Genomic DNA, 14,958 nt, shown 5'->3' on the forward strand with positions numbered 1-14,958 from the left:
CTGGTTCTATCGCGCCCTTGTCCAGCAGAGACGCGATTTCCGTCTGCAGGGGTGCGGACGGGGGTGTGGTGAGGAACCGGTGGTGCTTTGGAGTGGACGTAAACTCTATTAGGTAGCCTCTTTGAATGATGGCGAGGACCCAGGCGTCCGATGTTATGGTCCTCCAGGCAGTGTAGAATGGTTGTAGTCGTGTTGATGGGTTTGGCTGATGGAGGGAGACTGGACGGCTCGGGGCAGGGAGGTCAGAGAGACGGTTTGGGTGTGGTTGAAGGTTTCTTGGTTGTTTGGCGTCTGTGTTGAAAGGAAGGCTTGGACTGCGGTGGTTTGCGCTTCCATGGTTCCTGTTGTCGTGGGGATCTGTTCCCTTTGTATTGGTTGGACCTCCAGTTCCTTTGTCGATTGGTTTGGGTCAGAGGTTGGGAGACTCCCAGTCGTCTTGCCCTCTTCCTGCCATCGTCTACAGATGTGAGGATGTCATCTGTAGAGGAGCTAAACAGGCCAAGGCCATCAAAGGGCAAATCTTCAACTTTGTATTTGATGTCTGGTTGGAGGGAGGAGGACCTGAGCCACGCGTGTCTGCGGAGTGCTATGGCTGAGGCCAAGGTTCTGGAGGAACACTGTGCAGCGTGACGGGCAGTGTTGATTTGCTGTTTGGTTACTCTGGCCATCTCCTGCAGGGTCGTGGTGGCTGACTTTTGGGATGCCTCGGGCAGGGATGGTACCAATGCGGCGAGGGAGGTGGTCAGGTTGTGGGTGTATGCGGAGAAGCATGCCATGTAGTTGAGGATTTTGGTTGTGGCTGTAGTGAGGGCGTAAATCTTTCTTCCGATGGTGTCGAGTTTTTTGCCCTCCCGTTCTGGTGGTACCGGGTGTCTAGTCTGCTTCGACTTCGAGGACGAATGTACAATGATCGAGTTCGGAGCCGGGTGGGTGAACAGGAACTTGGAATCAGGTGCGTGTATCTTGTACAGCGCTTCAACCCTCTTGGATGTTGGCGGTACCGATGCCGGTTTGTCCCATGCTTCTTTGAGTGTTTCTAGTAGAACGGGGAGCATTGGGAGAGAAGAGCTGGATGGAAGATCCGCGTGGACTAGATCAAAAACGACGTCCGAGACTCTGGGGGCGTCCGTATTGAGCTTTAGATTTAGCGAGCTTGCCATGTTTGCTACCAGGTCGAGGTAGGATCTTGGGCTTTCAGACGGTGATAAGTCTGCTGGCTTGGCTATGTCGGAGTCTGGGGATTGTAGGTCCGAACCCGAAGAGTGGTCGGAGTCGGAGAGTTCCTCCTCGGATCCGTCGTCGGTTCCTTGAGGTAGGTCGGGCTGAGGTGTTGTCTTGGGAGCCGTGTGTAGGGATTCTAGTGGTGACGGGAGCTTCGGTTCGGCGCCGAGGTCCGTGGGGTCGTCATGGTGAAGCGATTCGATCGAAGCAGTTTGGAGTCTGTGTGTGCGATCTCGGTAGCGCGGAGACTCTTGGTAGCTGTGGTAATGGCGATCATGGGATGGTGATCGTCGGTGCCGTCTTCGGTGCCGTGGGGATGGAGACCTAGATCTCGATGGAGAGTAATAGTAGTGTCTCCCCCTGCGGTGGCTGCGAGAGCGCCGGCGGCTGCGGGACCTGGTGCGGCGGCGACTGCGGGACCTGGTGCGGCGGCGGCTGCGGGACCTGGTACGGCGGCGACTGCGGGACCTGGTGTGTCGGCGACTGCGGGACCTGGTGCGTTTGCGACTGTGAGATCGAGGTCTAGTCAGGGGATCTCTCGGGGTCGAGGGTTCTCTGGTGAGCGCGTGGGCGTCTATCGGCTGTGAGAGATCTACGAATTTAGTGGGGTCGAGAGTGTGGGTCCTAACGGATGCGGTAGAGTGCGTATCCAGCAGCTGGTCTGGTGGGGAATTCGGAATGGACGGCGACTTTGATGAGATGCGGATGATTTCCAACGGAGTGATTGACGGTGTTGCCGTCGACTTCGACGTCGGAGTCTTCGGCATCGATCCGGAGGCAGTGGCGGTCGGGTTCGAGGCCTTCGGTTTGGTGGTCGGGTTCGAGGCCGAGTCGAGAGGGCGGGTCTTATGCTTTTTTGAGCTAGTGCTGCCCGTCGGGTCCGAGTGGGCGGAATCGGAGCGGCGACGCTTTTTGGGGTCGTCCGACTTCTTAGAGTGCTTGCCGGTCTTAGGCTTACAGGGAGTCTGTGCCACGGAAGCTGCCGACTGCGCCTCTCCCAATGAGATGGCTCTTGAGTCTCGCGGCGCGGTTCTTGCGGGCCTGTTTGCCAAATTGGCTGCAGTGCACGCAGGAGTCTGGACGGTGTGCCTCTCCAAGGCAGAACAAGCAAAGAGAGTGGCCGTCGGACGAGGGGATTTTTGAGGAGCAGCTGGTACAGCGTTTAAAGATTATCTTGTCCCTTCCTTCCATCCGCCCGGGAGGGGGGGGGGGAGGGAGGGGGAAAGTCCAGAAAGATAGTAAGAGGAGGCTTTTTTTTTTTTTTTTTTTATACGATACCAGGAGAAGTAGAAGATGAAGAATTGAAGCGAAGAGAAGGTAGTTGTTGGAGATTGCAATGAAGAAGTTGGAGATCAACGAGGAAGGTGCGATCCGGTCGGCGGTAAGGAAGAAACTGAGTGGCTAAGCACCTCCCCCTTGTCCAGGCATGCGCAGTAGCTGTCTCCTCCCAGGACAAGTGGGAGGCGCGCCAGATCTACGATCAAGATTGCTTTGAACTCTCCGAGGTCGGGGCCAATCCTGCGGATTACCCATATGTGTGAATGCACAGAGACCACGAAGAAGATCAAAGTGTCATGATCTTCCTCAATCAAATTTGGCACAATTTGGGGGGGGGGGGGTCTCTTAGTCTATTAGATTTTTATTTTAAGTTTTCAGTGGGGGTACAGAAGGGAAAAAAGAGGAATGGGGAAAAGGGGAGAAACATATTAAATAAGCTTTGTTATAATTGCCCAAACACATAATATATGGGCAGTTTTACTAATATGAATACTGAAGATTTCTTATTCCATGTATAAATGTGTAAGAAGAATAGTTTGGCAAATACATGACGTGACATGATATATTAGCATAACAATATGAGATTATTTCATGAGAAATAATTATATATTTATTTATTTAAAAAATAACATATCATGACTGTTTAAAGGTCCAATATAACCTCCTATTAAAGCCTTTATCTATCTTCTATAATATTCTCTTACTTTCTTAACACTGTTACCTAGAAAGCCCAGTTAGACCTGAAACTCCCCTCCTGTTTAGGCAGTGAGCGGATTTGTGTGTGTGGGGGGGGGGTGGAGTTAGAAGCCAGCCTAAGAGCCACAAACCCTGCAACTTCTCCATGGTACTAATCAAAAACTGTCAATTGCTATCTATAAGGCACCAGAAACGGTGACCTCTCCCAGCTAGACAAAGCTCACCAGCCATGCAGCAGAGGTCTAGTTTTGCAGTCTGAGACTGTGTGATACCAAGGCTCTGCACTGCCATGCCATATAAGGCTAATGGATTGTGCGCAGTTTAACAGATTGCTAAATTGTGTCAGTTTATTTAAGAACAACAATTTCATGGCTCAGTATAATAAATTCTCTTGACCTATTTTGGAATGAAGAGAGATTTGTTTTGTCAGCATGGTCATTTCCATTTGGGAAGGGAAGGAAGTAATGTTCCCTCTAAGCTGTGGAGTCTTGTGAGCAAAAATTCTACTTTGTGAGCTATTGGCATTAAAGTCGTGAGCTACTGCATACATTAGTTTGCTCTAAGGACATTTTTCCTGAGCTGAGATAAAAATATTTTTAGCTGGAGGCTAAAAAATTGTGAGCTAGCTCACACTAACTCAGCTTAGCAGAAACACTGAAAGGACGGGAACCCTAACAGAATTTTGTATCAATACAATCCCATGGAAGCAACATTCATATTGACCCAAATTTGGATTATTTAAGATGCTGAGGATGCTCACAAAATATTAGATATAGAAAGGTCTATTCTGCATCCATCCTGAATGTTGACTTTAACTGCTTTCAATACAGTCATTTTGTACCCTGTAACTTGCCACTGCAGACTACTTAAAAGAAGATTCAAAGATGCCATTTGCCCTTTTTGCCTCCAAGTCACAAGGTTATCATTCTTTCCATTTCTAAAACTCTAGGAAGCCATTTCCAAGTTGGGTATATATGACTAGCATGCCACGTGAATACAAATTCAGTGCAACTTTATCATTCAGAGCTGAGCCAAAAGGAAGACAGAACAATGTCATTTTGAGTCAGAAGACCTTGTCTGAGGAAGTAAATTTGGTTCAACAATGTACACATTAATTTGGAACCTAAACACAGAAGTTACATAACAATATTACAACAGAATTTTGGAAGTAGCACAAATAATTTTTAGAGTTAAGACAAGCATAATGTTTCAGGAAAAGCAAAGGCTTGCTAAAAGAACTCTCAACTTATTAGTTCAAATATATATTTTCTATCCAAGGCAAACTTTGAGAAAACACAGAATTTCAGCTTAAACCTGGGGGAAAGTTGGTTGTGGAAAGTATCTATTGACTAGCGCTCCTGACATCACCCCCTACATGCTTCCGTTCCACCCAAACCCTCCTGTAACTAACAGTAAGTAACCTGTAAACTACATCCTTTCAGTTTAATAGCCTCCCAGCAAAGTCTGGGCTTGAGCCTGTGTGCTGCCTTCCTGCTGGCAGGATTCCATGGCAGCATGATGAGACCATACACTATTTTGGAGGGTTCTCTTCATCCTGACACAGTAAAGGTACGTTTTTTTCCCAGCACAGCTGGGAGCTGCCCCTAAATGCTAACATTTCCCTCTTTCTTGGGCCTGTCCCCATCATGCTGCTTGCATTATCTAGTTTAGTATTACAGGATATAATGCATGGGCCATATGAAGCATCATGCAAGAAGCAAGGCATGGGAATGAATCAGCATTTGATTTGCAGGTATACGCAGACGGCAGCCTGCAAATACCCACTGTGACAACTGTCTTTACTCTTAATGCATGACAAAACCTTATAGCACACACCATGTGCATCTCAAACTTTAAAAAACCAGTTAGAAGACCAACTAAAACATTCAGCAGCTGAGAGGCCTGCTCAATCTATTCATTATCCTTACCTTGTAGCACCGGTATTTATACAACAAAACCAAGAAGATTGTCATTACTACTATCACACTGATCATGATGATGGTGTTCAACACAGAGTTCAAGAGACGTTGGCCTACATAGGGTGTGTCTTCAGTAAATGGGGTATAAATCCTGGAAGAGATCCACATCTCTATTAAAGGTGGCTTGCACTCACACATTTGCCATCAAGAGAAATTTAGCCCATTAAATTGTGTGACAGAGCAGCAATTATACAGAACCCAACATCCCAGGCCAAAACAGAAAGGTAACGGTAACACTCTGGCATCAGACCTTTGAGATACCATTAAAAATAGCAATTGCCAACTTAGTTATTACATTTTTACCAATAGTAATCTGGGTAAGAGGCATTTCTCTTTGCTGCTTCAGGGCCACAGTCATCTATGCTTGTATCTTTCTTTGACTTCTACTATGGGATACCCGAGGAGATAACTACTCACCAAGTTCAGAAGACATTTAAACTTATTGATTTTCCATTATACTCTATGGGAACCATAATACCCATTATACTCTATGGGCATAGTGGAGCCAAATAAATTCTTGTTTCCTAAAAATTTACCAAATACCAGTACAATACCAATACTGGTTTTCGGAAATATTCAGGAATAACAATATTTGTTGGGTCCAACAGACTCGAATGGGGAGGGGATTTTTTTTTTTTTGCACACCCCTAACACACATGCATCCTTCCCCCTAAACAGCTCCATACTCTTTTCAATTTAATCTGTCAATATTGTTTAGCAAAAGATCCTGGCCTGTTTAGCAAAAGATCCAGCTGCTTCAATATCCTGGCTCAGTTTCCCCTCATTTTTTTCAAGTGCACAGCATCAACTGTAAGAAGCATTTTTGTACAGGGGATTACAGCCCTAAAATACAGAACATTACGTGTCTGATTTAGCATGTTAGTGTTTGTCAAGGATTACTTACAGCTGTCCGTTCTTTTCAGTATAGAAACGCACTGACTTTATGGTTGCGACAACTACAACCATGCACAGCGTGACAGGCACAAACAGCATGATCACATGCTTTGCTCCATATTTTAAGGTCAGCTCTTCCTCCTCATTATCCAGGGGACTGTGTCCCGCTGGAGCTCTTTCTGAATCAGATATGTTGCCATCTGCAGCTTTGTTGGAACTGTGACTGCTGCCAGTGTGCCGTTTCTGCAAGAAGAACATACAAGAGATTAATTAGCTGTCAGCTTCTAGGCCAAATTCAACCACCCAAGAGGTGCTCCCTAGCCTATGTTTCCACTCTTCCACAGGAGTAATTAAAGAATATCTACATAGGAGGACCTCCCCACACAGAGAACTGGATCAGCATTTTCTCAAGTGTTGCTTCTTCCCAGAAGCAGGGCAGACCTACCCTGTGTGTGTGAGTTTCAGCTGTTTCAGGTGTTTGCACACCATCATGGTAAGAAGGTACAAGGGGGCTTTCAGCTGACATCAGGGATGTCCTCTCATTGCAGGTTTCCTCCTCACTGTCAGAGTTATTCATGAAGGTGATCATGCTCCCTCCCTCACAGAAGAGCTTGTGAGGCTACATCAAAGACTCACAGACACCTTAAAACAGCAAGCAAGGTAAAGGGAGAAAAGTAAGAAATAGTTAGATAATGATACACTTAAAACTAATACTAAACCTGATTTCCAGTCATCATATTCAACATGTGAATACTGCTGTTTGTAGTGTCACTGTGGCATCAAGAATGTTGCTCAGGAACTGTACTGAGAGCAAGATTTAACCCAATATAGCTTCAGAAGTTACCAATCTGTAGCAAAACATGATTTATTTTTTTGGTTTAGCAAGCATTGGCAGGCAAGAGTTATCACAAAATGAGGACCCAGAGGGCAGCAGAACCCCATCAGAGTTCCCCATGGAACCTCAGATGGCTTGCCACTTGCTGTGGGACCCCTCTGTGTTGTGTCCTCCAAATCTCCAGCTAAGATGATAAACCATTCATGAGAAGCCATTTAGAAGTTCCAAAGCACTCACCAGAACATAAGAACATAAGAACATAAGAGAAGCCATGTTGGATCAGGCCAACGGCCCATCAAGTCCAACACTCTGTGTCACACAGTGGCAAAAAATGTTATATACACACATACACTGTGGCTAATAGCCACTGATGGACCTGTGCTCTATACACTGTGGCTAATAGCCACTGATGGACCTGTGCTCCATACACTGTGGCTAATAGCCACTGATGGACCTGTGCTCCATATTTTTATCTAAACCCCTCTTGAAGGTGGCTATACTTGTGGCCGCCACCACCTCCTGTGGCAGTGAATTCCACATGTTAATCACCCTTTGGGTGAAGAAGTACTTCCTTTTATCCGTCTTAACCTGTCTGCTCAGCAATTTCATCGAATGCCCACGAGTTCTTGTATTGTGAGAAAGGGAGAAAAGTACTTCTTTCTCTACTTTCTCCATTCCATGCATTATCTTGTAAACCTCTATCATGTCACCCCGCAGTCGACGTTTCTCCAAGCTAAAGAGTCCCAAGCGTTTCAACCTTTCTTCATAGGGAAAGTGCTCCAGCCCTTTAATCATTCTAGTTGCCCTTCTCTGCACCTTCTCTAAAGCTATAATATCCTTTTTGAGGTGCGGCGACCAGAACTGCACACAGTACTCCAAATGAGACCGCACCATCGATTTATACAGGGGCATTATGATACTGGCTGATTTGTTTTCAATTCCCTTCCTAATAATTCCCAGCATGGCATTGGCCTTTTTTATTGCAAACGCACACTGTCTTGACACTTTCAGTGAGTTATCTATCATGACCCCAAGATCTCTCTCTTGATCAGTCTCTGCCAGTTCACACCCCATCAACTTGTATTTGTAGCTGGGATTCTTAGCCCCAATGTGCATTACTTTGCACTTGGCCACATTGAACCGCATCTGCCACGTTGACGCCCACTCACCCAGCCTCAACAGATCCCTTTGGAGTTCCTCACAATCCTCTCTGGTTCTCACCACCCTGAACAATTTAGTGTCATCCGCAAACTTGGCCACTTCACTGCTCACTCCGAACTCTAAATCATTTATGAACAAGTTAAAAAGCATGGGACCCAGTACCGAGCCCTGCGGCACCCCACTGCTTACCGTCCTCCACTGCGAAGACTGCCCATTTATACTCACTCTCTGCTTCCTATTACTCAGCCAGTTTTTGATCCACAAGAGGACCTGTCCTTTTACTCCATGATTCTCAAGCTTTCTAAGGAGCCTTTGATGAGGAACTTTATCAAAAGCTTTCTGGAAGTCAAGGTAAACAACATCTATCGGGTCTCCTTTGTCCACATGTTTGTTCACCCCCTCAAAGAAATGCAACAGGTTAGTGAGGCAAGATCTTCCCTTGCAGAACCCATGCTGAGTCTTCCTCAATAACCCGTGTTCATCAATGTGCCTACTCATTCTGTCCTTGATAATGGTTTCTACCAACTTTCCCGGTATTGAAGTCAGACTGACTGGCCTGTAGTTTCCCGGATCTCCTCTGGAACCTTTTTTAAAGATGGGGGTGACATTTGCTACCTTCCAGTCCTCAGGAATGGAGGCAGATTTCAATGAAAGATTACAGATTTTTGTTAGAAGATCCACAAGTTCAACTTTGAGTTCCTTCAGAACTCTCGGATGTATGCCATCCGGACCCGGTGACTTATTAGTTTTTAATTTGTCTATCAGTTGTAGGACCTCCTCATTTGTCACCTCAATCTGACTCAGGTCTTTCAACACCCCTTCCAAAATTAGTGGTTCTGGGGCGGGCAAAAAGTTCTCGTCTTCTACAGTGAAGACGGAGGCAAAAAATTCATTTAGCTTTTCAGCCATTTCCCTATCCTCCTTCAGTAATCCTTTTACCCCATGGTCATCCAAGGGCCCCACTGCCTCCCTGGCTGGTTTCCTACTTCTAATATATTTGAAGAAAGTTTTATTGTTGGTCTTTATGTTTTTTGCAATATGCTCCTCATAGTCCCTTTTTGCCTGCCTGATCACAGTCTTGCATTTGATTTGCCACTGCCTGTGTTCCCTTTTATTAATCTCACTTGGACTGGTTTTCCACCGCTTAAAGGAGTCCTTCTTACCTTTTACAGCTTCCATTACTTTATTTGTTAACCACGCAGGCCTTTTCTTATGCCTGTTTGTGCCTTTCCTAACTTGTGGTATGTATTTTATCTGAGCTTCTAGGATTATAGTTTTAAATAGCGTCCAAGCTTTCTCAAGGGTTCAAGGCCTGATTGCCAACCAAGCAGTGCTGGATGTGTGAGAACAGTTGTGGCATTTTCACTTGGCACTGGATGGAGCCTGTCATACAGCACTGTAAGATGACAGGCAGACAAGTGTACAAGAAAAAAGAAGCAGTAGCTGCTGGTGCAACATCCTTCCCTGGCCCAGCTCCTTAGTGTTTGTTCCTGGCTTTCCATGCCTGACCTAACACCGGCGGTAACCTGAAAGATTTACTGAACTCTAACAACCCTTGGCTGGTCAGATTCCATTACTCTATTTAAGTCTATGCTGTTGAGCACTCTAGCCCTCCTCTCTATCTACTAATCTCACCATTTACACCTCTTAAATAAATTGCCTAAACAAAGTTAATCTGGGTGAAAAAGGAGAAATTAGTAACAATCATATAAACCAGTAAAGAGGAGATGGCTCAGCCACCCCCAGAGCCTAGTGCTCAGAGTCCAAGGCAAGTATGGGACCACCATCAGCAGCGCTTTCGCACCTTCTACTTCTCTGCTATAACCTTTTTCAGATGCCTCACTTCTTTTCTTCCCCACCTGTCCCCCACTTTTATCTCAATGGCTGCACCTAATGCATGACTTCTCAAATGTGATCTCCTGAAAGGCCACCAGGATCACTTTTTAAAAGTCAAGCATTCACCATGATTATATCCTAGGATTGTGTTTTTAGATAGAAAAGGCAGCACAGAAATAAAATGCTTCATAAGAAAAAGCAGTGCATCAGGGGGCAGAACCAGATTGTTGACTGGTTTTCTCAACTAGGGGAACATGCTGCAAGGGATTTGTGCCTTGCATAATATGTGTCATACAACAAAGAGATACTAAAATTATCATTTATAACCTGATAGCACATTTGAAGTGCTGATTTTAGAGAAAGGGATGACTTTGGGTGACAGGAAGGCAAGGTGTTTGTGTGTGTGATTGAAGGGGTATAACATCAGGTTTAGGACAAATATGCTTTTGTGAAAGGAGTCCTTTTAAAGGATACTAAATAATTTCCATGTTAGCTGCCTCTACAGGCCCTGTGGCACAGAGTGTTAAAACTGCAGTACTAAGCTCTGCTCACGACCTGAGTTCGATCCCCAGCGGAAGCTGGGTTTTCCGGTAGCCAGCTCAAGGTTGACTCAGCCTTCCATCCTTCTGAGGTCGGTAAAATGAGTACCCTGCTTGCTGGGGGGAAAGTGTAGATGACTGGGGAAGGCAATGGCAAACCATCCCATAAAAAGTCTGCTGTGAAAACGTTGTGAAAGCAACGTCACCCCAGAGTCAGAAACGACTGGTGCTTGCACAGGGGACCTTTCCTTTTCCTAGCTGCCTCTAATTTCCCCAAGGAGAGCTCCAGGGCAATCACCTGCAGAGCAGAACATATCAAGAACCAAGTTGTACAGCTTTATATCTGATCTTAGGTAAAAGCTAGATAGTCATATTCCAATGTTTTTTTGGTTGCCCAAACAGAAAAAGTACTTTCTGCATAGAAAGAAAGTAAGAAACTTTGTTTAGGCTCAACTCTGACCTGGACAGCCCAGGCAAGCTCAGTCTCATTAGATCTCAGAAGCTAAGCAGGGCCGACCCTGGCAAGTACTTGGAAGGGAGACTGCCAAAGGAACACCAGGGCTGGGATGCAGGGGCAGGCAATAGCAAGTCACCTCTCTGAAACATCCAAGCCCCATTAGGGACTGCCAGAAGTTAACCATTACTTCCAGGCATGAACAGAGAGAAATACTCACCAAAAAAAAAAAAAAAAAACCAATTATCTTCAGGCTCCCAATCAAGTGGCTTGAGCCAGTCACTGCCACATGCATCCCCCTCCACATTATTGCAAACAATTTTGGCAACAACAGAGGCTGAGTACAATGATTGATTAAGGTTTGGAGAGGATAAGAGGTTGGCTATCCTGTGTACACTTCTGTCAGTCACCTCCAATCAAACGCTGTTGCTACAAATGAAGAATATGTGTGACCTGATGTATCAGGATATACAATCCTCTGAAAGAAAAGAAAAGTCAACACCTACTTGAAGGAACTGCAAATATTACAGCAGTACCTGTCACAGAGACACTGTGCAGATGCATCAGCTGCAGATCCAGCACTAATGGATAGATACTAAGGACAGCAATTCAGGAAATCCTGCTGTTGCCAGTATGTGGCCCTGTACTCCACAGTACCCTCCTCCATTGCAGATGCTGCTTTCTTTAATTAAGCTTACTGGTTATGCTTCTCTTCAGGAAGCAGAAAGGGAAGAGAAGGTACCACAGAGAGATAATTGCCTGGCAACAACTCCATGCTCACTTCCACTGCTTCTGTGACCAGGTGTCAAGCATGCGGTTTCAATGAAGAGTCAGGTTTGATACAAAACTACGTTTATTGATAGACCGATACTTTCTGTGTAACAGTTTCTTGAGAGTGATGCTAAAGATACATTGATACAATACTTTTAAGGCATACTTCAAAAGGATTCCAAAAGGTGGGGGCAAGGGATGCACTCTCACACATAAACTATCATAAATGTCTACATTCTCATAGCGTTATCAGGACTCCGTCTTTGCTTTCCCCAGATGTGCCACACTCCCTAACAGGAATGTATGGGAAGGTGCTGATTACTCTTTCTCAAGTTAGTTTCGTTTCTCTCTACTTCTACTTCGCAAGCAATAAAGCAAGAAGGGGGAGGGGGAAAGAATAACAGAGTTAATAGACCTTGGTTCTCCATGATATTTCACAGGCCAGCTTTATGGGGGACTCAAACAATCAATCACCAGTGGAATTCTACCATGCTTGACACCAGGCAGCAGTGCCCCTAATGCTTCTGGGTAAGCAGTAACTGCTATCAAGCTCCTCCCCACCATATACTTTCAGGAAGCTAAAAAGGAGAAGTAGTATGATGCTGAGTTGGTACATTTACATATACAGTTGCCTACAAGTCAACAAAGACTATACAGTAGAGTTAGAGACGACCAGGGAATTGTGAGATGGAGCAGCATCTAGGGTTCCCTTCCCACTTCCCTGGGATCCTAATATATCTGGCATCAAGGCAAATCCCCAAGTTGATTTGGGAACACATCTGCCTCTTGGAAATATCTGCAGATATACTTGGAATATATCATATACACACAATGCTGCTGCTGAGGCCCTTTGATATAGAGGAGTGAAAACACATGTACCAGGACTGTCCCAGATACAGTAAATTTCAAAATGTCCTTCCTGAAGCTTCTGATTCCTTTCACACATTTTTTTAACCTAGTTATTACTTTGAGTACCTCCCTTGCTGCAAAGTTAGAAAGTTCCTGAAAGTCAGGGGACCTGGATTCTATTTAAAGCTCAGATAATTATCTTGCTTGGAAGTTCCTATTTAGTTGTTCTACATCACAATAATCTTATTTCCCCTTTAGTTGAATAAGTCCACTCTTATTCTACTTCCTTTAGCTGGACAGATCTGCTAATATACCAGCATTTCCTCAATATTCTATCTTAAAAAGTATTCTTTAGTCTTATAAATTATAGGGTATACAGGTACCCTAAAGTAAAAAGAACGAAACCTTTCTTTCTCTGCAGAGATCTGTCATTTCTGTTCTGTGTATAGCCCACCTCCCAATACACAGGCATGCCTTTTCTCAGCAAAGAACCACTACAAATATTGAAAGGCCCAAAACAACCAACCAACCAACCCAGAATGCAAAACTAACAGGAAATGAAACAATGAGGTTTGACACAAAACATATTCATTGTTTCAAGCAATGTATCAAGTTTGACAATGAGAGCTCTATATGTTTCTGCATTTGTGCTGGAGTAGCTTTAAGAGAATTAAAATCATTAGAGAAGGTTTTGTTTCCTGTGATTTAAAAAACCCATTTTTGTCCCTATGCTGCCTTTAATCAAAAAGGTTCTACAGGTTTTTGAAACAATACAAAACTTTGAAAAGTCTATTGGCCATGAGTAGAATACACCATTGTGCACTGATCTGTTTCAAACTGCCATTGGTTGTTTCAAGGAACTACTGTTTGTATTTTGCATTAAAAGATACAAAATTAAGGGAGAAACTACCTCAGCAGAAGCTTGCTGGAGAGCACAGGTGTGTATGTTACACAACATTTGCTAATTATTCTACTCTAGTGTACTAGCAGAAATCAACACAGTGACTAGCACAGTCCCATGGGAGTCTGAGCACATCAGTTCAGTCCGCTCTGTTTCAAAGTACCCCAACATTCTGCAGTAGCATGTATGTACCTAGGCTGTGTCATATACTTAAGGCATGCTTACTGCAGAACTAGAGGCCTATGCTGAGTTTTTTGAAGGGACATTTCCTACCACTGACTCAGCTGGCAAACAAAACCTCATGGGTGCTGCCAGTCTTGCAGGACCACTTTCATCATGTTTGGCCATGCCCCTTTAATAAAGGGAAAGGTCACTCTGAATTGAGACTGGCTGTCCTCAAGACTGTTTCCTTACATTCAGGATTAAGAGGCAATTTCCTTTTAAGGTAGGAGGCAATGCTCCTACACAGGCCCTCCTTCCTTTTGAAACTCCAAAGGGTATGCTTATGCAGCTTTACATGCTATCAAGGACACAGTCTACTTGGAGTAACTCTGATAATCCGTAAAAATTGGTCCTATAATGGTGTGGAACCTTCACCTTGGACTAGATCATGTCACTCTCATCATTGCATAAGAACATAAGAGAAGCCATGTTGGATCAGGCCAATGGCCCATCCAGTCCAACACTCTGTGTCACACAGTGGCCAAAAAAATTCTATATATACACACACACACTACACATATATATACACACTGTGGCTAATAGCCACTGATGGACCTCTGCTCCATATTTTTATCTAACCCCCTCTTGAAGCTATCTATACTTGTAGCCACCACCACCTCCTGTGGCAGTGAATTCCACATGTTAATCACCCTTTGGATGAAAAAGTACTTCTTTTTATATGTTCTAACTCTACTGCTCAGCAATTTCATTGAATGCCCACGAGTTCTTGTATTGTGAGAAAAGGAGAAAAGTACTCTTCTTTCTCCATCCCATGCATTATCTTGTAAACCTCTATCATGTCACCCCACAGTCAAAGTTTCTCCAAGCTAAAGAGCCCCAAGCGTTTTAACCTTTCTTCATAGGGAAAGTGTTCCAACCCTTGAATCATTCTAGTTGCCCTTTTCTGCACTTTTTCCAATGCTATAATATCCTTTTAGAGGTGTGGTGACCAGAATTGCACACAGTATTCCAAATGAGACTGCACCATCGATTTATACAGGGGCATTATGATACTGGCTGATTTGTTTTCAATTCCCTTCCTAATAATTCCCAGCATGGCGTTGGCCTTTTTTATTGCAATCGCACACTGTCTTGACATTTTAAGTGAGTTATCTACCACGACCCCAAGATCTCTCTCTTAGTCAGTCTCTGCCAGTTCACACCCCATCAACTTGTATTTGTAGCTGGGATTCTTGGCCCCAAAGTGCATTACTTTGCACTTGGCCACATTGAACCTCATCTGCCACGTTGACGCCCACTCACCCAACCTCAACAGATCCCTTTGGAGTTCCTCACAATCCTCTCTAGTTCTCACCACCCTG

General features: G+C 44.7%; 1 protein-coding gene across 1 annotated transcript in view; it reads right to left on the minus strand.

Moving 5' to 3' along the window:
- Positions 1 to 6,718, minus strand: part of PSEN2 (presenilin 2) — a 29,045-nt gene extending 22,327 nt beyond the window's left edge. Inside the window, exons 1-3 of the mRNA XM_060245507.1 lie at positions 6,514 to 6,718; positions 6,079 to 6,311; positions 5,124 to 5,265 (exon numbers count right to left, since the gene is read on the minus strand). Of these exons, the coding sequence (XP_060101490.1) occupies positions 5,124 to 5,265; positions 6,079 to 6,311; positions 6,514 to 6,657 (519 nt within the window). The 5' untranslated portion in view covers positions 6,658 to 6,718. The remainder of the gene's footprint in view (positions 1 to 5,123; positions 5,266 to 6,078; positions 6,312 to 6,513) is intronic.
- Positions 6,719 to 14,958: the final 8,240 nt, after the last annotated feature.

The sequence above is a fragment of the Heteronotia binoei genome, chromosome 1 (genome assembly GCF_032191835.1).
Source record: "Heteronotia binoei isolate CCM8104 ecotype False Entrance Well chromosome 1, APGP_CSIRO_Hbin_v1, whole genome shotgun sequence".
In the NCBI taxonomy this organism is placed as follows: domain Eukaryota; kingdom Metazoa; phylum Chordata; class Lepidosauria; order Squamata; family Gekkonidae; genus Heteronotia; species Heteronotia binoei.